This window comes from Lonchura striata, chromosome 11, assembly GCF_046129695.1.
Source record: "Lonchura striata isolate bLonStr1 chromosome 11, bLonStr1.mat, whole genome shotgun sequence".
In the NCBI taxonomy this organism is placed as follows: domain Eukaryota; kingdom Metazoa; phylum Chordata; class Aves; order Passeriformes; family Estrildidae; genus Lonchura; species Lonchura striata.
The window spans coordinates 16,894,044-16,915,514 of record NC_134613.1 but is presented as its reverse complement, the minus strand read 5'-3'; the positions used below and the strand labels follow the sequence as shown (position 1 = coordinate 16,915,514).

General features: G+C 57.6%; 2 protein-coding genes across 3 annotated transcripts; both read right to left on the bottom strand.

Annotated features, from left to right (window-relative positions):
- Positions 1-1,471: 1,471 nt before the first annotated feature.
- Positions 1,472-5,671, bottom strand: HAPLN3 (hyaluronan and proteoglycan link protein 3). Its single transcript, XM_021537391.3, has 5 exons — positions 5,608-5,671; positions 3,981-4,127; positions 3,366-3,746; positions 1,963-2,265; positions 1,472-1,798 (listed from the first exon to the last, which is right to left on the bottom strand). The coding sequence occupies exons 2-5, from the start codon at positions 4,105-4,107 to the stop codon at positions 1,518-1,520; spliced, it is 1,092 nt and encodes a 363-aa protein (XP_021393066.3). The 5' UTR covers positions 4,108-4,127; positions 5,608-5,671; the 3' UTR covers positions 1,472-1,517.
- Positions 5,672-9,285: 3,614 nt separating this feature from the next.
- MFGE8 (milk fat globule EGF and factor V/VIII domain containing) lies at positions 9,286-20,787 on the bottom strand. Of its 2 annotated transcripts, none has more exons than XM_021537623.3 (10): positions 20,625-20,787; positions 17,035-17,160; positions 16,652-16,777; positions 16,049-16,162; positions 15,454-15,635; positions 14,918-15,073; positions 13,893-14,037; positions 12,859-13,061; positions 10,965-11,120; positions 9,286-10,688 (listed from the first exon to the last, which is right to left on the bottom strand). In XM_021537623.3, the coding sequence occupies exons 1-10, from the start codon at positions 20,695-20,697 to the stop codon at positions 10,545-10,547; spliced, it is 1,425 nt and encodes a 474-aa protein (XP_021393298.1). In that variant the 5' UTR covers positions 20,698-20,787; the 3' UTR covers positions 9,286-10,544. The 2 variants fall into 2 exon arrangements, with proteins under 2 accessions (XP_021393298.1, XP_021393299.1); XM_021537624.3 differs by having other exon boundaries at positions 12,859-13,043.
- Positions 20,788-21,471: the final 684 nt, after the last annotated feature.

Here is a 21,471-nt window from a genome sequence, read left to right as displayed (position 1 = left end):
TTGGAGCTTTATTTTATTTTTTTTTTTTCCAGAAACCTTCTACTGCTGCAGCACGTCAGAACGGGTGGGGAGGGCTGGGGGGCTGTGGTGGAAGGAGCTGTGGGAGGAGGGAAGGCAAGGGGATGCTGAGACCCAGGACACAGGTGCTGGGGACTGTGGCCCCTCTCTGCTTCCCCACTGCCCCCTCTGCAGCACAGCACTCGTCCTGGGACAACGTGCTCTTTCCAGGGGACCGTGCGGGGCACCAGTGTTCCCTGCACCTATTTATATTTTTGAACATATCCTATTTTGAAAGAATGATAAATAATAAAGAGAGCGAAATTGGAATGGGCACTTGGTCGGTGTTGGTTTTTTTATAGGGAAGAGGGATGTCTAGTGGGCTGGGAAGAGAGGGGTCTCCCATGGCAAGGCAAAAAGGAAGGAAGGAGAACCCAAAGAGGGTGCTCCCAGCTACACAGGAATGGCTCAGCCCCAGGCAGCACCTAAGGGACCACAGAGGTAGGAGGGGTGTCCCATGCCCTCACTGAAGAAGGACCCTGGAGTAGGATACTGCCTTCCCTGTCCAGCTCTCAGTTTGGGAGGGGGTTAACCCACATGCCTAAAACCCATCTAAAACCCATGACCGGTAGGAACTGCTTCACCTTCCAGCTTTCAGTCCTGACACCCAGAGGGTTAATTAACACTCTCTAATGAGGGAACACAAGGCCCTTGCAGGAGCTGAACTGAGCCAGCACTAATGAGACATGCTCAGCCAAGGATGAGACAGCCAGGGATCCCCAAATCCCTTCTCCACAGAAGACCTTTCTCTTGTGTTGGGACAGAGATGGGGACACAGCCATGTCACTCCAGGGCTTTCTCCACCATTTTATTAGAAGATGTCCAGAAAAACACATCTTTTCATAGCCAATGCTCACAGAAGAAGGCACCAGAGTTCAAATGGAGTTCAGGCAAGGGGCACATAGAGATAAGGCACTTGTGCCCCAGCAGGGACAGGCACATTGGTGTCCTTCAGCAGGACATGGATGGTGCTGGAAGAGGGGCCAGGATGCAGTGGAGATACCTGCTCTCTGCTCTGGCTAAATCCAGCCTTGCCTCGCTCCCTCATGGCCTTGCCTCGCTCCCTCATGGCCTTGCCTCATGAACTCGGAGGCAGGACCAGCCTGGAAGGGCAGGTGGGTGTCAGTGAGAACCTGCCACCGCAGGAAGGGGCCACCACCCATGGGGTGGCACGGCCAAGTGGGGTGGCAGCAGTAGCCCATGGGGATCATCCTTGCACACATCCCATGACAGGGACTGTCCCACACTGCCGAGCTGGCAGCCACCCCAAGCAGCTGCAGGTGCCAGCTGCTGAGCAAGATGTGAAAAACATAAAGGAAGGAAACAAAACAAAATAAAAAGAAACCTCCCCCCATCCCACCTCCCCCCAGTCAGCCCCAAAAGAGCCCTTGGAAATGCCCGGTGCTGGGCACTGGCAGGCTGGAAACATCCTTCATCCAAGAAGGATCTCTCCCGGGTCCTTATCTCTCTCTGTAGCAGAAGACGCCAAACCTGCCCTTCCTGGGGAAGCCGAAGCTGCGGACACCGGGCTCCGCGGGGCCACAATTGGCCCGGGGTGTGACAATGGGGTAGCGGACACTGCCATCTGCCAGCCAGCCGGCACTGCAGCGGTCCAGCCCCGCGAACTTCCAGGCGGAGTAGAGCTGCCCCACCCGGGCGATCTCGGCCCCTGCATCCTGGCAGCTCTGCTTGGCCTCCTCCAGCGTCATCCCAGCCAGGCGGTCCAGGTAGAAAACCTCTCCTAGGAGGGAGGGAGAGCGGAGCGTGAGAGGGGAGCATCATCCCGAGCATCCCCATCTGGAATGCCTGGAACAGCCCCACGCAGGCCAAGTCCTGTGCCCTAAGAGGGAGGGACACACAGCCCCTTCCCCAGCATCCCAGCCCCATTTCTGGCCCAGAACCCACCTTTGAGCGCGGAGGAGAAGCAGAAGGCATCGAAGCGGTGGAGGTGCCGGTGGCGCGGGCCGTAGCTGCGGATGCCCGGGGCGAGGTGCACGCCCCCGCAGGGCTTGCGGGGCAGGCGGATGGGGTACTGCACCGTGCCATCGGCCAGCCAGCCCGCGTTGCACCAGTCCAGCCCCTCGCTCCACGCCTGGAAGAGCTGGTTAAAGTTGGCGAGGATGGCACCTTGGTCCTGGCACACTTGCTCGGCTTCGTGGAAATTGAGCCTGTACTGCCCGCGGGGAGGCTGGTAGGGGAACACGATGCCTGGAGGCAGATGGGACACTCAGATGGCTCCGTGGGCGACCCACCCAACCCGAACCCAGCCCCAGCAGGAGCCATAGGGGTCCCTGGCCCCAAATTCAGGCTTTGGGACAGGGACCACCTCCGTGTGCGGAGACAAGGCTCAGGCGTGCGGGGATGGGGCCGCTCTGGACATGCAGGCGCCAGCAGCGAGTTGCCAGCGACATCTGGTGGCACAGGGACACACGGGCTCGGTCCTGGGGACACAAGCCCTCCTCACGGGGACAGCACCTGCACATACAGGGCTTCACAGACTACAGTGGGGATGCAGGGACCACCACCACGGGGCTGTACAGACCGCGGTGCTGGGAACACACAGTGGTCCCAGGGAGGCGCGGACCACCCCTGCAGGGATGGAGAGATCGTTGTCATGGAGATGCACAGGCTTCGGGAGCAGGGATACAAAGGTCAGCATCCTCATGATCCCAGGGGACACACGGACCACCAGCATGGGGATGAATGAACCTCTGTCGTGGGGATGGGTCACAACAGAACCACGGGCATCGCTACTTTTGACACAGTCACAAGGACTGGTAGGGACGAGTGACTGTGGGAGGCAGGGCCAGGGGCCAAGGGGTGGGGCAGGGACAAGCTCTGGGGACATTTCCACAGCTCTGAGCTCCAAAGCAATGTCAAGGCTGAGTCAGGTCCCTCATGACAGGTGAGCAAGAGAGGCTGGAGTAGTCACCAAGGGTCATCACAAGATGCATTGGGATATCCAGAGCTGGGAAGGGAGGGGACAGCTCTACGTGATGCCGCACAGTGGGAAGATGGGTGGGTAAAGGCAGGAAATGCTGCAGCCATAGAGTGACTCCCAACTCTGACTCCAGCAGCACCCTCAGTGTCCCAGCTGGGCAGACAGTTCTGGGCTCACTCACTTCTGAGGCCAGAACCAGACAGCCCCAAGCCACTGTCCCATCAGACCAAGCATCCCAGCCCTTTTCTGCTGTGATCAAGTTCCACAACCCCCCTGCCTTGCTGTGTCCCCAAAGGAGAAGGCACCAGAGGAAGGCCAGGCTCACTGGCTTGGTGCAGAGGGTCATGTGGTCCCCAGCACGCCCCACCTTGCAGCCGGAGGTCCACAACGTCGCTCTCATCCTCCAGCCCATCGATGACCTCGCATCGATATTTGCCATCGTCCTTCAAGCGCACATCGCTGATGACCAGCGAGGCCTCGTGCCAGCTGGCCTCGCCGGCCTGACGGAAGTGAGCACGGCCCTTGAAGTCCCCAAAGGCCACATAGGTCTTGCCAATGGCCACCATCACATCCTGCTCTTTGGTGTAGTCATCCCGCAGCTTGGACCACTTGATGCGGATTTTCCGCTTAGGTCCCAGGTCGGGCTCGTAGCGGTAGTGGCAGGGCAGGGTGACATTGGCACCATTGTAGCTGTAGACAGGGTCTTTGGAGGCTTCCACCACTAGTCTGGATCCACTGAAGTAATCCACTGAAGGGAAGAAGGAAGGTGTGATAGGCAGGTCAGGATCCAGGGCTGGGCAGCATCCCCAGATGCACCCACTACTTCTTCTGCCAAGAGCATTCCCCAGATATCCCTGGAGCATTCCTACTGCTCCTCTGGGCCTCACATCCCACCAAGTTATGGGTCTCCACCCCATCCAGAGGCAGAGGGGTACTTCAGCCTCCTGTGGCAACCTGCCAGTGCCCATTGTCCCCGACATACCTCTGTCCTGCTCGTCGCCATTGTCATTCATGATGTGGTTGTAGTAGAAGCCGTTGTGGAAGGGGTGGTAGAAGCCACTGGCCAGGTGCAGCAGGGTGGCCTTCAGGAGGAGTGGGAGCAGCAGCATGGCTGGGAAGCAAGCCTGGACTGCAGAGGGGGAAAGGACTGCTGTGACACTCCCAAATAGCCAGGAGAAAGCCAGCACTGCCTGGCAGTGGTGCCAATCAGACTCCAAACCAGGGATGCAAGCAGAGGGGTGAGAAGAGCCAGCAGAGCAGCTCCAACTTGCCTGCCCACAGGGGAGAGTGCAGGCAACCTGAGCCATGCCCTCCCGCCTGGCTCACACTGCACACCAGCACATTCACCGCTGCTGCCCATTGTGGGGGTGCCCATTGTGGGGAGCACCTGGCCCAAGAAGAAGTCGGAGATGGGGCAGCTGGAGAAATGGGATCCCAGGGTGTCCTTTGGACAGGGAGTACTGGGAAAAGGTCACGTAGGGGTGCAGGGGGAGAGACGTGGCTGAGCCCCACCGTAAAGCAGCAAGCTCGGTTTACAAGAGGCAGCCGAGCGTGCAACCCGACCAAGGAGTGCGGGAGGGAGCTCGGGCTGCCTCTGCTGCCCCGGCTCCGGACACAGCCCAGCAGCACTCACCATCCTGGCCAAGGACCCCCTAGTCCAACCCAGGGCTGCCACTCTGCATCGCAGACATGGCAAGCACCGACCCCATGCAACACATTTGGCTGCCAAAGCACGTCCCATCGGTGGGGGGTAGCCTGGCTACCCCACGACACCAGGAATGTGCCCGTGTTCTGGGGGCCAGGACACTCAAGGGTCTCACCCAGGGTGCTACCAGCAGAATTGGCTACTTGTGAGCATTCCCGGAGCCGGCAGAGGGGGCCCGGCACCCGGCAAGCCTCCGGCAGACCCCTTCCAACACCGGCGGGGGTCTGACATCTGTGCCGTGCTTAGACAAGGCTCACGAGTGCCTGCAAACACACCCGGGGCCCGGGGGCTGTGGAGAGCCGATGCTCAGCCCGGAAGGGTCCAAGACGGGGTGCGGTGGTGCTCTCCAGGGTCCGAGGCGTGAAACCGGCTGCTCTCACCGCAGGTTGCTCAATCCCAAACTTTCCTCTGCAGTGGTGCCTCTGCTCACCATGTCGTGCAGCCGCATTTGCCACCCACCGGGGCCAGCAGGCGGTGCCCGGGGTGCAGGGTGTGCCCGCTGGAGCGGCGGCACAGCCCCGGGAGCCGGCGCGGCGCTGCTGGCACCGGAGCCGCGGGGACGCCGCCACGTGCTGCCCACGCAGCGCAGGGTGGGCTCGAGGCACGGCAGCTTCACACCTCGGTCTGCAGGGCACCAGCCCTGGTCCCCCTGCACCCCAATGCCTGGTGAGCCCCCCAGAGCCCAGCGTGGCGGTGACGTGCGGTGTGCCCAGTGCTCTCAGCTGCAGCGCCGTGAGCATCGTGCTGCAGCGCCCAGCACAGCGATGCCTGGCACCCATGGCAGCGATGCCCGGCTCCCTGCATGGCACTGCCATCCCCCCTGCCCTTCACGGCAAGCAGGGTGCCCACCGCCCCGGGGTGCCAGCCCTCCCCAGTCCCGGCACTGGGGTCAAGCCCTACTCACGTTGGTTGCAGGCAGGCTGCAGGCAGGCGTGCAGGCAGGCTGCAGGCAGATGCACTGTGTTTAGGGCTCTTGCAAGGCTGAGAGGAAGCAGCTCCAGGGCCTGCCTCTTAAAGGGAAACACACGCCTTTCCCAACCCCCTGCTCACAGCCCAGAGCTGGGGTGGGTGCCCCTGGCCCCCTGTCTGCCCACCATGCCTGGGTGATGGCCTCACTGTGTGTCCACACACTGCCCACATGCTGCCCACACGCTGTTCACACACCTTATCTGCGGTGTGCCAGCTGCCTGCACTGCCCCCGACTTGGAAGGGACAGCAGTGGAGAGAAATGTGCCCTGTTGGGGCTGGTGGGATCCTGTGATGTCCCAAGCAAAGCCCCAGTGAAGAGTGAAGCCACTGTGCCAGGGAAGAAGAGACATGCCTTGTCCCACATCCCACTGGAGGGCACTGGCCACAGTCTCCAGACAAAGGAGATGTCCAACACACATGTGGCAGGAGCACTACAGGCCACAAGCAGCTCAGGACAGGTGGGCTGTGGCATGGAGGTATTTGTGCCAGTGCCTGCCTGCTCTGGAATTCAGGCGAGACAGCTGAGCTGCGGGCTTCAGCCTCTTCAGGGTCTGCTTAACGCTGTGGGGACAAAACAGAGGTACAGAAACCAGGCCAAAAACTCTGGGGTGCCCAGTTGCACCCATCTGTGGGGGCATCATCCCTAAACTTGGGTGATACCCTCCACGCCAGCTCGCAGTGGCACACAGGCCGGCAGATACAGCTCCGGGAGGATCGAGTCCTCAGGAAGGGCAGCACGGCGGCGGCACCGCCAGGGGATGCCGGTCAGGGGATAGACAGAAGGGACAGAGGAACCACGATGCGGCGTGTGCCCTGACCCACCGACCCGCCGTCCCAGTCCAGTGCGCCGCTTCACCCCCCACTTTGTTGTTTCACGGCAAGGAAATGAGGCGTGGGGGCCCCGGTCCAACTCTTGCCGCCGCGCAGGATGGCTTCAAGCCGGAAAGAAAACAACCCGTGTAAAAATAAACGTCCCGAGGCTGGCTGCGGGGTGAAGGGGGCCAGGAGCCCTTCCCGCCAGCGGCCGGCACGGAGCGCTCGGGGGGCGATGCTGCCTGCCCGTCGCCGCCGCGCTGATAGCGAGCAGCCAGCAAGGAAACGGCGTTATCTGCCGCCAGCGCCGGCACACAGCCCCGCTCCCCGCGGGAACCCCGACCAGGGATGGCTGCGGGACCCGGCGGCTGCAGGCACTGCTCTTCCTTATTCTCCTTCTCCCTGCGCTCCCGGCAGCGCTGCCAGCCCTCGCAGAGCCGGGACGCGGCGGAGCCGGGCTGCCCCGGGACACCGGGCTGTGACGGCCGGGCGCGCCGCCTGCCTGCCCGGAGCAGCCTGTCCCGCTGTCCACAATGGAGGGACAATTACACCTTCCGGCATGGGGCCACGGCACTGCCTGCATCCTGGCCGAGGGTCCCTGCTACCCCCGGCCCTGCCACTCGGCCGGAGGAGGTGGTGGTATGGTGTCCCAGCTGCATCCTGGCTGTCAGCGTGCTGCTGCTGCTGCTTGCCCAAGTTGTTCTAGTGATCGAGCAATTGGGATGGTTCCCTCCACCCCCAGGCTGTACAGGAAACAGACAGCCCTGTTGGGGCACGTTGCTCCCTGGCATGGCTATCCCATTGTTCAGAACTGAGGAACAAGCCCCAGTGTCCTGCACTGCCTGCACCCAGCACCTGCCAGCAGCCATCCTCTGCCTGGCCTGAGGAGGGGAGCAGCAGCAGGGAAGGGGACAGGGATGCCTCCTGGCACCTCTTTTCAGAAACAGCTCCTGCCTCACCTTAGGTGACTCTTGTCTGGATGTGGCCAATGATTTCTCCATCTCCTCCTAGGGAGCAGAGGCATGAGGAAGTATTTGGCCACAAGCAGTCCTTGAGGAAGATGGGATTGTCTTCATTCCTTCCCATTTCTCACTGTCTTTTTGTTTTCTATTCCCAGAGATGTACCCTGGATGTGACCACAGGTTTCAGGTTGAGCAAAGTTGTGCAGGGTCAGGGAGGCTCATGTTTAGGGCTGGCTGAGCATTTGGTGAATGGGAGCCATAAAAGTGTCATCCTCATCTTCCCCACCTCTAAGCCAGCGCCTGACAGCTCTGCTGTGGCCTCAACAGAGATTTGTCCATGAAATGCTGCTTGCACAGGATGGTTCCAGCAGGAACACTCATATTCCTGGTGGGATGGGGGAGCTTGTGATCTGTGCTGGGCTTTCCGGGTGGTGGCGAGAGGATGCTCTCCCTGACTGCTGCTTCCTGAGGAACCAGCTGCCAGCAGCTGGCAGCAGTCAGCAGGGTGCCCCAGCGTGCCGGCCATCCTGGCCTTCCTGCTGTCCCAACAACCCCGCCACGTCCGGGAAGAGCATCCGAGGGGTAGGGACAAGTCATGAGGGGCTGTGCGTGGTGGGGAGAGCAACTCTGGCTCTCCCAGTCCCCCCATCCTGGGGCTCTGGGGGATGAAGGAAATGCCACAAGGCTGGGAAGGGGCTCAGAATCCATCAGAGGGGCTTGCTTGGGGGGTAGCAATGGGCAGGGGGAAGCAGCAGCCGGGGGCTGAGGATGCATTCCCCGCTCTGATGTGCAGCATCTGCTCCCATCACCCTCCTCATGGAGCCTCTGCCATGCCCCTGGCTCACGGCTGTCTTGGCTGGACTCGAAGCAAACTGCTCTTATCTCTGCCTCAGCTTCCCGATGATAAGGGTGGCTTGTCTGGAGGTGAACTGGGCAGACTGTCCCCCCTGTCCCAGGCTCTATCTGTGGCTGCTATTTGTCACCAAGCAGCTGCAGCCACAGCCACAATGAATTCAGCCCAGTCTTCGCAAGCAGCTCTTCTGATGCCCATGGCTGGCACTCCCAGGTCAACGCAAGAGTCCACCTCCCATAGGCATGGCCCAAGGAGGAGATGCCTGGCTGAGCAGGGTACTGCTGACCACTGGGAGGTGTAGGAAGATTGTCCAGAACTGCAGGGACAGAGAGCTGTGGTAAGACGTAGGTGACACTTGGCTACTCATGCCAACTTCAGGGGTTCCTGCCCAGTGTGGCAAATTCTGGACAACCCCTGTCCTGTTCACCACAATGCCTCCTCCCTACATGGGATCACGTCCTCAGTGCAGGCAGATCCTGCTCCAGAAGCATCCATGCCCCAGCCCTCCCCAGGAGGGCTCTGCTGGGAATATCCCCACAGGCAGCCCTTGCAAAATTCACAGCTCCCTCCAGCCCTGGGAACGTGCTTGGGTGTAAGAGCCGGTCCAGATCCAAGCTGAGGGATTTGCTCCAGGATCAAAGCCAAAGGAGGAGACACAGGGTGTGGGGTGCTGATAGAGGCTTCCCCTCCCCAAGTCCCATCCCGCCACGCCTGGCCAGCTGTGAGCAGTCTCCAGCAGCTGCGACAGGGTGGAGACAGTGGGAAAGATGCACACAAAGCCCTGAGATACCCTGTTTTTCAGGCAGGGAAGGGAGCTAGGAGGGTCTGTGAAGGTAGGAGAGGTGCAGGGCCAGCACAGCAGCTGGCCACCCCATAGGGTGGAAGAGTCAAGGGGCTCAGAGGGAATCCTGGAGGATCACCAGACCAGCCAGGCTTTGGGAGATGGCCTTTGGGGAGGCACAGAGCAGACAAGCCAACACCCCCAAAAGTTTCAGCTGTTTTTAATACTGTCAGAGACACCCCAGAGTGGGGCCATCACTGCCATCCCACTCAGGCTCCCTCAGCCCTTGCCAAAACAAACCCACTGCCAGCCCAGCCCCATGGCTGCTTCACATCCCAGCAGGCAGGGGAAGCAATGCTACCAGCCCAGGACAGCCTGCCCATGCTCCCACCTGGGACTCACTCATCCCCTACTGCTAATCCTGAGGGCTTGAGCATTCCAAGAGGCTCCCCTCCACCCCATGTACAGGGAAAAAAAATCAGGTTACAAAACGGGTCATGGCATGGCTCTCTGCCCACTGCATTTGGATGGTTTAATTACCGCCTTTCCCATCTTTTCTTCACATCCTTCTGGCTACAAAGCAACTGTCCCCACTACCAGATCATAGTCCCCCCGTCACCACTGGGCTGTGAGGACAAGGGATGGCCAAGCATGCCAATCTGCAATAAGCTGGGGATGATGGCAATGCTGAGACTTGGGAGGCTGCTGGAGCTGGCTTCCCAGAAAAGGGAATGGGCAGTGCCTGCCAAAATGCCTGATGTGGTGCCTGCCAGAGTACCCATCAGGTAAAGCCACCATCAGTGGGGATCTGGTGCCTCTTGACAGGAGCTGTCTCATCACTCCACTCGCACTATGTGGTGCTGACATTGCAGGCAAGGAGACTCAGGGCCTGGCAAAATGGGCAGGAGACAACAGCTGAGGTTTTTCAGAGGATTTTCACAGCCCCTGCTTGCAGACAAACAGGGAGCAGCAGGGACATTGGAGGCTGTAAGCCAGGGGAGCCTGCCCTAAGACCCTGAAAACGGCTGAGACCCAAGACACAGCTCAGGCAAGGGACTGCCCCTGGCTGCAGCCTCTCTGCTGGAAGCAGAAGCAAGAAGGAGAAAATTTGTCCCCAGGCTTAGCTGAGAAGATAAAGCCAAACCCTGGTTGCAGGACAGGATCCCCTAGCAAGGCCTCATTTGCAGGATGGTGTCCCCAAGAAAGCCCCAGTTGCAGGAGGGGGTCTCAGCCCTGGCTGGAGCAGCAAGAGGGCAGGGGCCATCCCCACATCCCACCTGCAAGGGCCCCGTAAAGTGCAGTGCTGCAGCCCCAGCACCAACGCGGGGCAGGGGAGCCCTCTTGGCCACCTCCTGAGTGTGGGGACATGGAGAGGGGGGTGTGAGGTCAGAGCAGGAGTGGGCAGGGGCAGCAGGGTGCAGGCTGGGCAGCGGGGAAGAGCAGCCCCGTCCTTCTTCCCCGTGCTACTCATCGCAGCCCAGCAGCTCCACGCGCAGGGTGATGCGGTTGTTCCAGGCCACGGGCAGGATGCGGACGTAGCGGGCGTAGAAGGGCACATCAAACACGTTCTTCTTGTGTGAGTAGTTGTCACTGTTGCCATGAAAGATCTAGAGGAGGAAGCTGGGTATCAGTGCTGGCAGGACCCCAGGGCAGAGGCCACAGCACTGACTGAGTGTTCAAGAAGCCTTTGGATAACACTCTCAGGCACATGGTGTAACTCTTGGGGTGCCCTGTGCAGGGCCAGGAGTTGGACTCAATGACCCTTGTGGGTACCTACCAACTCAGCATATTTTTGTGGTTCTGTGACTCAGCCCCCCCACTCATCCCTCCCCACCACGGAATGCCTGAGCCCTGGGAAGTGGCCTTTCCCTCCCCACACCCACCTTGGTGCTGTTTGTCTGAGCATCCCGGTACAGGGTCCAGGATGTGCCGTTGTCACTATAGGCCACCTTGTAAGCTGCCACATACTGGATGTGCCCAAAGTCACGGGCTCCTTGTGTGATGATGCCTGTCACCTTCTTCTGGTCCCGGAGGTCAATCTGGCAGAGACAAGGCTCATCACAGCTCCTTGCAGGAGCAGTGCTCCCACCCTACTGCACCCTTCATGCTCCAGAGGCAGCCAGGAAGAGCTGGCCCTCGGGGGTCAAGAATGGAGAAAACACCACTTGACCCCCATGCCAATACCCAACAAATCATAAAACATGACTGTGAAATATTTGATCCTTCAACACCCATAGCATCCCTCAAAGCAACCAAAAGTGGGTGCAAACCCATCTCAGCTCCCTTGCCCACCCCTGCCACCTCCACATTTTTTCCTGGAAACACCAGTGTGGGAAGGACAGCAAAAAATCTCAACTCAAAAAAAAAAAAATACAGGATTCATGGAGGAAATGCATTTTCACTGGAAAGTAATTCTGGCTGAGAAAATATGCAGTTCAACACAATCTGACATTTGGGTTCTAAGTGAGACAGTTTCTATTCTCTTTACTCTGCCACACTGTGTTTACTGCTGCTGGCACGTTACAGGGTAAACCACCAAAGGAGCTGAAAGCCTCATTAATTTAGTTCTGTTTTCATGCTCATAGAGGGCAATTCCAGCTACACAATACACATAAATCCTGAGTGTACATGTAAATCTATACACACATACACAAACAGGCAGCCTGTGGTGCAACAGCCCAACTCAGCATGTCATCCTGACCCCGTCATCAGCCAATGCCTCGATAAGCTGGTTTATTTAGAGCTGTGAGACAGCTGCTTTTAATCATTTCCCAAATAAAAAGCGGGACAAATATCTAAACTGCTTTGTCCTATTATGTCATGGAATCATGTGAAAAGTACAAAAACAGGGGAGCAAAGGAAACTGAGAAGGAAATTTCAAAACTATTTGTTTCTATTCCAGGCTGGGAAGAGAAAAGCAAGCCTGATTTTTTCCCTGCAAAACAGAAACATGGTGTTCTGGGCAGCCAGAGGGTGTTGGGATGGTCACTCCAGGCTGAGATGGCATTTCCTTAGAGGGTGAGACAGAATTGGGGTGCTGCAGGCTTGATGCACCCTACAAGAAGGTGCAGATATGGCACCACCTTGTTCCTATGAGCACTGACTCTGACCCAGAGCTCCAGGACTGCTGTTGAAACCGGTGGCTGTGGTCCCATCCTGACCTGCCCTTGTGATCTCTGCTCATTGCTGGACTTTGTGACCCACAACAAGGCTCTGGTCACACCAACCCAGCTGTTCCAGCCACCCCAAAAAAGGGGATGGCACAGCTGGAGGACTCACAGCTGGTGAAGAGACATGAGTGAATGACAATTTTAAAGGGTTAAGATTTAAGCTGAGGGTTAGAACTAATTCATATTGAAGCTAGATACACCAACAATAGGTTAATGATTATTAGATGCTTAAGTTAAAGCTAATTGTTATATTATGAGCTCATTTGTAGAAGGAAGTGGAGCAAGTAAGCCACTATAGGAACATACTGAATTTGAGACCACTGACCCAATTCAAGAGAAGAATTGCACACATGTGAAGGACTAATAACCTCATTTAAATACAAAGTGGGGATGGGAGGTGCTGGGGTTATGCATATGTATTACTTTGGGAAATAAATAGAAGGCAAAAATCCTTCTGCAGTGCAGTCACACATTTCAGGGACAATCCCCACAGGACCGCCCGCCGGGGTAATAAACATACCAGTTGCTAACTTTGGCTAGTTAAAGAGTCTTTGTCTGTGATTTTTGGTTTTAACGACTCATGAGGTTACAGAGACCAGAGACCCACCTGCAGCCACTCGGACTGGTCGTTGTTCAGGGCTGTCCAGGCGTTGGTTTTGCCCGTCATGTCCAAGCGAGCGTAATGAGGGTGCCAGGTAAAGGCATCGATGCCCCAGGTTTTGAAGACACTGGAGGCTGTGATCTGCTGGTCGGAGATGAGGCGGGATTTCATGCCCAGAGGCTCCGAGCAACCTGCCGTGTTGAAATACACTGTAACACAACAGTTTACACAGGCAGTGAAAAGGAAAGAGACAGCAGCACCGCTGCAAGAAAAACCCCGCAGACCTGTCAGAAGCCATCCCCACATTCTCATTCCACCGCCCAGAGCAGCACCAGAGCCAGGCAGGGAAATGCTCAGCAGATGCGCAGAGCTGTCTTTTCCCGGGATTTTTAGCTCCCAGCTATTCCCTGGCTCACAGTGCCTCCTGCTGCAGGGATGAGTAGATGTCCCCACAGCACAGCACAGCCCAGCCCAGCCCTGGAATACAGAAAGCTTTGGCAGGAAGCAGAGAAGGAAAGAGCAGCGCAAAGATATCCCGAGCCAAAAGCACGGATGGCACCACACCCATGCAGCAGCAGGACAGGACCCAAGCCCCCACAACATCCCACTCCCACACTGACACATGAGTCCACTCAGTTCCCAGGCATGTGCTGCAGGGCAGGAATGCAGGAGGCACAGGGAAAGGGCTCAGACTGATGATCCTTTACATTTCCCAGAGGACTTTGATCCTCTGCTGCTTTTCAAGCTCTCCAGCAGGAAAAGCAGCGGGTTCACAGCTCAGACAGGGAGGGGGCACAGTAAAAACCCCTGGCTTGGGAAGGTGTTAGCAGCATGAGAATGCAGCTCGGGCTGGCTGAGCTGATGGGATTAACAGCTTGTGATTCCCAAACGCACTCCTGGGTATTCCCAGGAATCAGCGTGAGCAAAACAAGCACCACCAAATCCCTTGTTCTGAGGGATCAGAAGCAGGCCAAGGGGTCATGCCCTGCCCATGTCAGCCCTGCCCTGCAGCCCTGGGAGGGGACAGCACTGGCATTTACCGTTCATCTCACAGCCGATGAGCTCGAAGCGCAGCGTGCAGGCGCGGCGGCACATCACGGGGTAGATGCGGATGAACTGGGCCGTGATGGGAGGGTTGAACATGTTGGTCTGCATGGTGCCATAGTCCATGTTCCCCTCAAAAACCTGCAACAGTGACCAGGCCTCAGTGCCCCAGCTCTCCCAGTCTCCTGCAGCAAATCCCTTGCACAGCAGACAGAGAGATCTCAGCACTGCCAATGGCAAAAGAGCACAGAGGGGGAAGCTGGGCTCTGTTTTGTGCCCTGGAACAGTGCAGGACCCTGAAGGAGCTCCAACACTCTCCACAGAGCTTTCCAACCTTCCCTGCTTCATCCTCACCCCCACAGAGTCACACAAGCAGTAACACCCACTACCACTTCTATAAAGCTCCTCAAATCATGACAAGCACAGAGGTGGCTCATTTTTTTGTTTTTAACATAATAAATAGAATCAAATTGCCTTTCATGCACTTTTTCCACTGCTGCAGAAACAAGGGGAATTTTTCTAATTTTTTTAAAGCAAAGCAGATACTCCCAACCTGGATGCTCAGAAAGCCAGCAGGAGACACTTGCCATAAAGAACTGCAAGTGGAGAGCATGGCAATCTGTAAGTCACTTTGAGAGACACTCTGTCAGCTGGTGCTTGCTGCAGATACAACACCTAATACAAGCTACCCAAGCTTCTCAGTAGTACTCCCAGACCAAGCCCAGTTCCCACAGGGTGTCAGTGGTAAAGATACTATCTGAATGACCTAAATCAGGCAGTGCTGCTTCTTTGGTTATGCTTATTATGGTCAATTAAACAGAGGCAGGGAGCATTGCTTGGCACTGGAACCGCCTGTGCCATCTCGCTGCTAGGAGAGTTCCCATCGGTTCCCAACGCAGCTTTGCCCCAGGTCAAAAACACTTTCCCACACACAGGGATGCAGCTCACAGCCACTCCAGCACCCACAGCACCACTGGATGGGGGGAGCTGGGACACCCCCACACAGAGCATCACAGCCCACCTTGTCTACATCCTTCTTCTCATCCTTGAAGAAGGTGAATTCACGCCCGTCCAGGCTGTAGGCGACTTTGTAGGCACGGACAAACTCCTGCTGCCCCACACGGCGCGCGCCCTGCGTGATGATCCCGCTCAGCCGCATCTTCCGCAGCAGGTTGGCCTGTGGAAGGGAGAAGAGGATGAGTGGGGTGCAGTGAGGATGGGGTACACAGCCCTTGCACCCACCAGGACCGCCAAGTCTGGGTGGGAGGGTAGGCACTGGGACAAGGGAAGGTGCTACCCATGGCACTGGAGCTCTCTCGGGGAAGAAGCAGTCCATCCCTCCAGCCTTGCATCCCAAGTTGGGCAGAGCAAGGGGGGATCATCAACCGATGTCCCACCTTCCTCCAATGGACTTGCCTCCTCCAGGCACATCCTAAGATACCCCTGGCCCACACTTGCCACCAGGAATAGTGAAATCCTGTGAGAGCAGCACTGCAAGACCAGCCATGGCTCCTGGGGCTGCTCTCTATGCTGGCATTCCAGTCCTGCCACAGGTACCTGGATCCAGGGGCTCTTATCATAGTTGCTGGAGGTCCAGGCATTGACGATGCCGTGGTTGTTGAGGCGGGCAAGCTCTGGCCCCCAGCGCTGGAGGCCAAGGAAGCCGTAATAGACAGAGGATGCTGAGAGCTGGGCGTCAGAGATGGCTCTTCCTTCCATGCCCAGGAGAACAGCACAGCCTGGGGGCAGAGGGGAGATCAGGATCAAAGAGAGACAGTAACCAGGGAGCAGAACTAAAGGTCATTTGTTTCTTGTCTGGCGGCAGAAGAGAAGGAGGCCAGCCCTAGGGTCTGGCTGTCCCCAGGCTGTCCTCTCTTCCTCATCCCTCAGCCAAAACCACACCATCCATCAGCCCCCCTCACAGCACAGAGGTCTGGAGGAGAAAGGACCTTCCTGGGGCGCTCCAGAAAGGAGAAAGCACCTTCTTGAGGATGCTCCCTCCATTAGGACCAGGCCTGCTGGCTTCAAGGGTAGCCACAGCTGCCCTCCAGACCCCCTAAACCAGCTGGTGAAATCCCTCCTGGCAATGAGGGACAGACAGTAGGGAATAGGAGGGAAAGGGAATTCAGTACAGTTGGTGCCAAAGACTTACGGGCGTGGCAAGTCTTCCCCAAAAATGGAGAAGGACACTTGCAGGTGTAGTCACCATCCAGGTCCAGGCAGGTGCCTCCATTTTTGCAAGGCTGGGAGGAACACTCATTCTTGTCTAGGAGAGAGAGAGGAGGAGCTCAGGAGGAAATCCCAAAACCAGTCCTGGAGAGGAGACCCCTCCTTCAGCACAGCAAGAAGAGGGGGAGGCATCCCCTGAACAAGGGCCATGGCAGGTCCCTGAAGAGAGGGTGGCACAGGTTGAAGCTCTAACCCGAGGACCCATCTATGCTGTGTCCCCACTGAGTGCAGCCATGCAGGTGCACCAGGACACACAGTCACATCAAGGTTGGGAACCTGCATGGAGCAGGCTGAGCCCTGAGGCACCCCTTGTGTTATTAGCTGAGGCACCAAGTCCCTCCAGAGATGCAGAGCAAGGTTGAGACATAACCTGTGCCCACACCATGGTCCTTCCCTCCACCCTGCAAGCTCCAAACCAGCCTGGTGCCCCACACAGTCACAGCTGCTCACACCCCCTAGCTGTCACCCAAGGGGTCCCCAAGCTGTCAGTGGACAAGCTTCCCCTGCCTGCCCCTCCTGTACTCACTGTTCTGGCAGTGCACCCCATCGTACCCCGCAGGGCACTTGCAGATGTAGTCAGTGAAGACGTCGCCCCGGTTTGGGACCAGCTGGCACTCACCATTGTTGTGGCAAGGATTGGGGTGGCAGGGCCCTGAGGAAGGGGAAAAACAACAGTAATATAGGCACAGGTGGAAAATAAAAGCATCCAGTGGGCTTCCACTCCCCACAGACATTGCATTACCACCAAGTGCATCCCGTCACCATAGCCCTACTCAGATGTGTGCTCTATGTGTCCATCAGCCATCAGAAGGGCTGAATCCCAGGGCCAGTGGTGCAGGGACAGGACAATGGCACACTAGCTATTAGCAAGGCTGACATGGAGCACCTGGGAAAGGGTCACCTCCTCACCTTTCTCTGTCTCATTGCAGTCAATCCCAACATAGCCCTCAGGGCAGATGCAGAAGAAGGGGGCCTCATTAATCCCAGTCAGGCAGGTGCCCCCATTCTGACAGTGGTTCACGTCACAGAAGTCACCTGGAAGTAAAGCCAGGTGTCACTGCAAGGGTGTCACCCTAAGGCACCAATCCACCAGAGCCCCATGCACACAAAGCATCCCAGCCCAACAGCAGGAACTGGTCTGCTGCAAATCCCACAGGGAAGGAAGCACCTGGCAGGGACAGGCTGCTGGACCTTGCACAGGGCTGCTGGCATTCCAAAGCAGTGGTTGAGACTGAGAGCATAACCAGCAGCAAGGACCTGCTTTGTGTTGCCACACTAAAAAAAAAAGGTTGAACAGATGCTATATGACAAAGTGAAGACAGGGGAAATGCAGGTTTTGGTGCATTAAATGTTTTTGCCACTTGGCTGGGAAATGTGAGTGGCCAGGCTGGGGCTCACTCAGGCACGAGAAAGACAGAATGATTCAAGGGAATGGAGCTGGTGCTGTTGCTGGGTTTTGCTAATGTAAGTTTGTACTTGTAAGAACACCAAAAAAAAAAAAATCATTGTAGGGGGAGCTCGCATTCCTCAGTTCCCAGATGCTGGAGTCAGGCAGGGAGGAAGCACAAGGTCCATCTCTGCAGGACGCCTGCCAGCCCTCCATCATTCTCCAAGCAGCTCCCACAGGGCAGCCCTGGCTCACAGGCAGGTTCCCCCAGGGAGCTGCTGGGGCTGCACCATTTTCCCTGCCTGTGCATCCACCTCCAGCACCTGCCACGATGTAGGGTTTATGTGGCAAGGTGGTGGTGGCAGGGGGCTGCAAAGGTGGCTCAGCAAGAAGACAACAGGAGCTGCTCCCATGCTGGAGACAGCCAGTCCCAGCCAATGCCAAAACAAACCCTCTGCTGCTCAAAGATGGTGCCCATCACCAGCACAGCTTCTGTGATAATATATCCAAGATAAAATAAAAAACTGTGCAGAAGCTGTAGAAGAGGAGTGAGAAAAATGTGAGAGAGACAGCCCTGCAAACATCCCCAGCAGAGAACAAGGAGGGAAAGGAAGTGATCCAGGTGCAGGAACAGGGATTCTACTGCAGCCCATAGCAAAGATCTGTCTCCCTGAAGCCTGTGGAGGACCACAGGGGAGCAGATATCCACACTGCAGCCCACAGATGACTCCAGGCTGGAGCAGTCTCTTCCTCATGGAAAGTACCAATGCTAGAGCAGTTAATGAATAACTGCAGCCCATGGGAAAGACCCACTCTGGATCTTTTTCTCTTTTCCCCACCCTGTCATGTTGAGGAGGGAAGTGAATGATGTCAACCCACTGCACCCTCCACCTTCTAAGCTCCATTGCAGGACTGAATCAGACTGCAAGAGCTGGGCTGAAATTCCTCCCACCCTCATTTTATTTTGCCTAAAAGCTGCAAGGCAGCAACATTCCATAAATGTAGACCAGATTTCTACAGGACTGGTTGAAAGCATCAGTAACTCCTTGTCAAACAGGACAGCACATCCCTTGATGCCAGGCATTTCTCTGCTATGCTGCAGAAGTCAGAACAAGGGCTGAACCCATGTGGAGACCTAGGAATAACCCTTCACTACCTGCATGACCTGGACAAGGTGGAAGTTGATGACCTGTGGGCTCACTGCCCAGACGAACACCAAACAACAACGAAGCTCTCATTTGCCTAAGCTACTACTCAGTGAGCTCCTAGTCACTAGTCCTTTAATAGCAGGACTCCTTTGAGTTAATCCTTCTCTTCGTGACACTCCACATGTGTAGGGTACAGGCTGGTGGCAGGCAGGCCAGCATCAGGTGGAGGTTTCCATAAGGATGCTGTAGCTCCCTTAGCCCAGCCTCAGCAGGCAGAAAAACTTGGGCACCAGTTCAATTCACTGCCTGTGCTGCCCAGCCTGTTCTGCATGACCTCATGCTCCATCAATGCACTGCCATGAGCTACAGCATGGGAGGAGAGGGCTCCTGCTGATAAGTGGGGATGCCTTTGCTCCACACCCCTCCACCCCTCCGCAGGTCTTGGGCACATCCATCCATCCCCATCCCACAGATCTCTCCCAGCAGCCAGTCAAGGCTGCACAGACCAAGCTACTTCTGTTCAACAGTGGGAGATGGCTGATTGCCCAGGCACAGAGGGTCAAGGAACGGATGTTCCCCAGCATCAGTGCTGCCTCCAGCACAGGAGTATCTGGGGTGTGACATGGCAGCAAAGCAGCAAGGTCTCCTCCCAGTGTTGGGACAGGAGTGGTCCAAGTTCAGTTATTGCAAGTAAGTGGACTCCCTTTTATCCCCTCCTAGGAATAATCCTTTGCATGGTGGGTGTTGGTAGCCAGGCCCCTGCCTAGCAGTGAGGCACACAGGTCACTTTTTCCACTGTAGCAAGCAGTTTTGGATGCTCCTGTTTCTGGACTGTTTCAGGCCTTGTTTCAGAGCTGTTCAGCATCTCCATCCTCCACACACACATTTTTCTCCAGTCAAGGACAGAGCTGTCACAGGCTGAACACTCAGGAACCAAGGCAACAAAGATCAACCACTGCATTTGGAAATGTTTGCTTATATGAACCCACAGGCTGGCTGGGAGGCAAAAATAACATCCTCCAAATACTGGGACAGCTCATCCCAGCGGGGCTGGGGGAAGTCAGGTCTCAGGAGGGCAAAAAGAGCACCTCAGCCATCCAGGGAGAGCAAACATAAACAAGGTCTTCCTCACCCCTTCCTGCTGCCCTTTGTCCCTGACCTGGAGGCTGCACTTAGGCTTCGCTCCCTTTTCCCTGGTCTCGTCCATCCCTTTGGGAGCCGAGCGCCCCAGGCGTGCCCCGCGGGGTTATGATGAAGCTGATACTCCCCGCGGTTGCCCTGGCCAGGCCAGCTGGGCGTACCAGGCGGTCCCAGGGACGCTGTTTACACTGCGAGCAGGGTTATCTGAGCCTGAAAGCCCAGGACAGCCCGGCTGAGAAACTCCCGCCTGGGGAGAAGGGCCGTGGACCCGAGATCCCCTGGGGCTGCAGGCTCCCACTCGCACTGCGTGTCCTGCAACCCGCACCGCAGCCCGGACCCATCACCCCGCACCCCCAGGTCCTCTCGCTACACGTCCCGGATCCCCGGCACCGCGGATCCCTGGCATCTCGGGCTCCCCTGCATACCAGACGGGCCCTACACACACCCCCTACAAAACCCCTACACATCCCCTACAGCCCGGACAACCCCCGCACCCCTTGCACTCCACATCCCCAGCATTCCGGGCTCCCCTGTATTCTGGATCCCCTGAAACTCACCCTCTCCTGCACCGCGGATCCCCTGCACACCAGGCAACCCCGCGCTCCAGACTCTGCACTCCGGCTGCCCCGCGCCTCGGACTGCGCTGCACCCCGGAATCCCCACGCACCGGACAACCCAAATCCCTACCGCTCGGATCCACAGCATTCCAGCCTCCACCCAGGTTTCCCTGCACCCCGGATCCCCTGAGCGCTGGTTCCCCGGCACCCCAGATCCCCGGAATCCCGGCTCCCGGCACTCCTGATCCCCGGTCCCCCGGCACTCACCGGACACGACCAGCAGCAGCGGGAACGCCACCGCCACGGCGAGCAGCGCCCTGAACAACCGAGCCGCCGTCATGGTGCGTCCCGAGCCGCGCCGTGCGCTCCCCCCGGGCCGCTCCGCTGCGCTCGGCTCGGCTCGGCTCGGCTCCGCCGCGGGGCTCGGGGCGGGCGGTGACTCAGCCCGGCCCGGCGCGGCCCCACGTGCTCCGCCGCCCGCCCCCGGGGCGGGACCGGGACCGGGACCGGCCCCCGGGTGAGGCAGCGCGGGGGTACGGGCAGCGAGGCAAAGGGTCTCTGGAAGCGAGAGCCACCCCGGCCACGCTGATGATGCTTCAGTGATTGGCACCGCTGGCTCACCCCACGCCAGGTCTTGGCCCTCGGGTGGCCGGTAGGGACTTCCCGAGCCTGGCGGTGCCCATGGCTCCTGGCCCTGGCTGGCAGGCAGAGGGTGCAGATTTGGACCGGAATGTACTGGGGGCTGCCAGCACTTGGCAAAGGAAGAACTGTTTTGCAGCACAAACCCCAATTTTTCTCTCCCTGGGTGGGATGAAAGCTGGAGACGGCTTCCCCTCTGATGGACAGTGAAGGCAAGTGCCCTGTGCAATCCTTGTCACCCAGCGTGCCAGTGGCATGGGGTTTTCCGAAGTTCCTCCTAACTAGTACCAAGAAAATCAGCTTGCAGCCAGATCTGGCAAATATGTGAAAGGGATTGGGAGTGACATAACAGCTTTCTGCCCAAAGCACTGCACCACAGCTCCACTGGTTTGGCCACAAACAAGCTCCTTTTTGATCTGTGCTTGGCCACCAAGACCTGGAAAAGCCCAGCCAGGCTCTTGAGAGGAACTGGTGC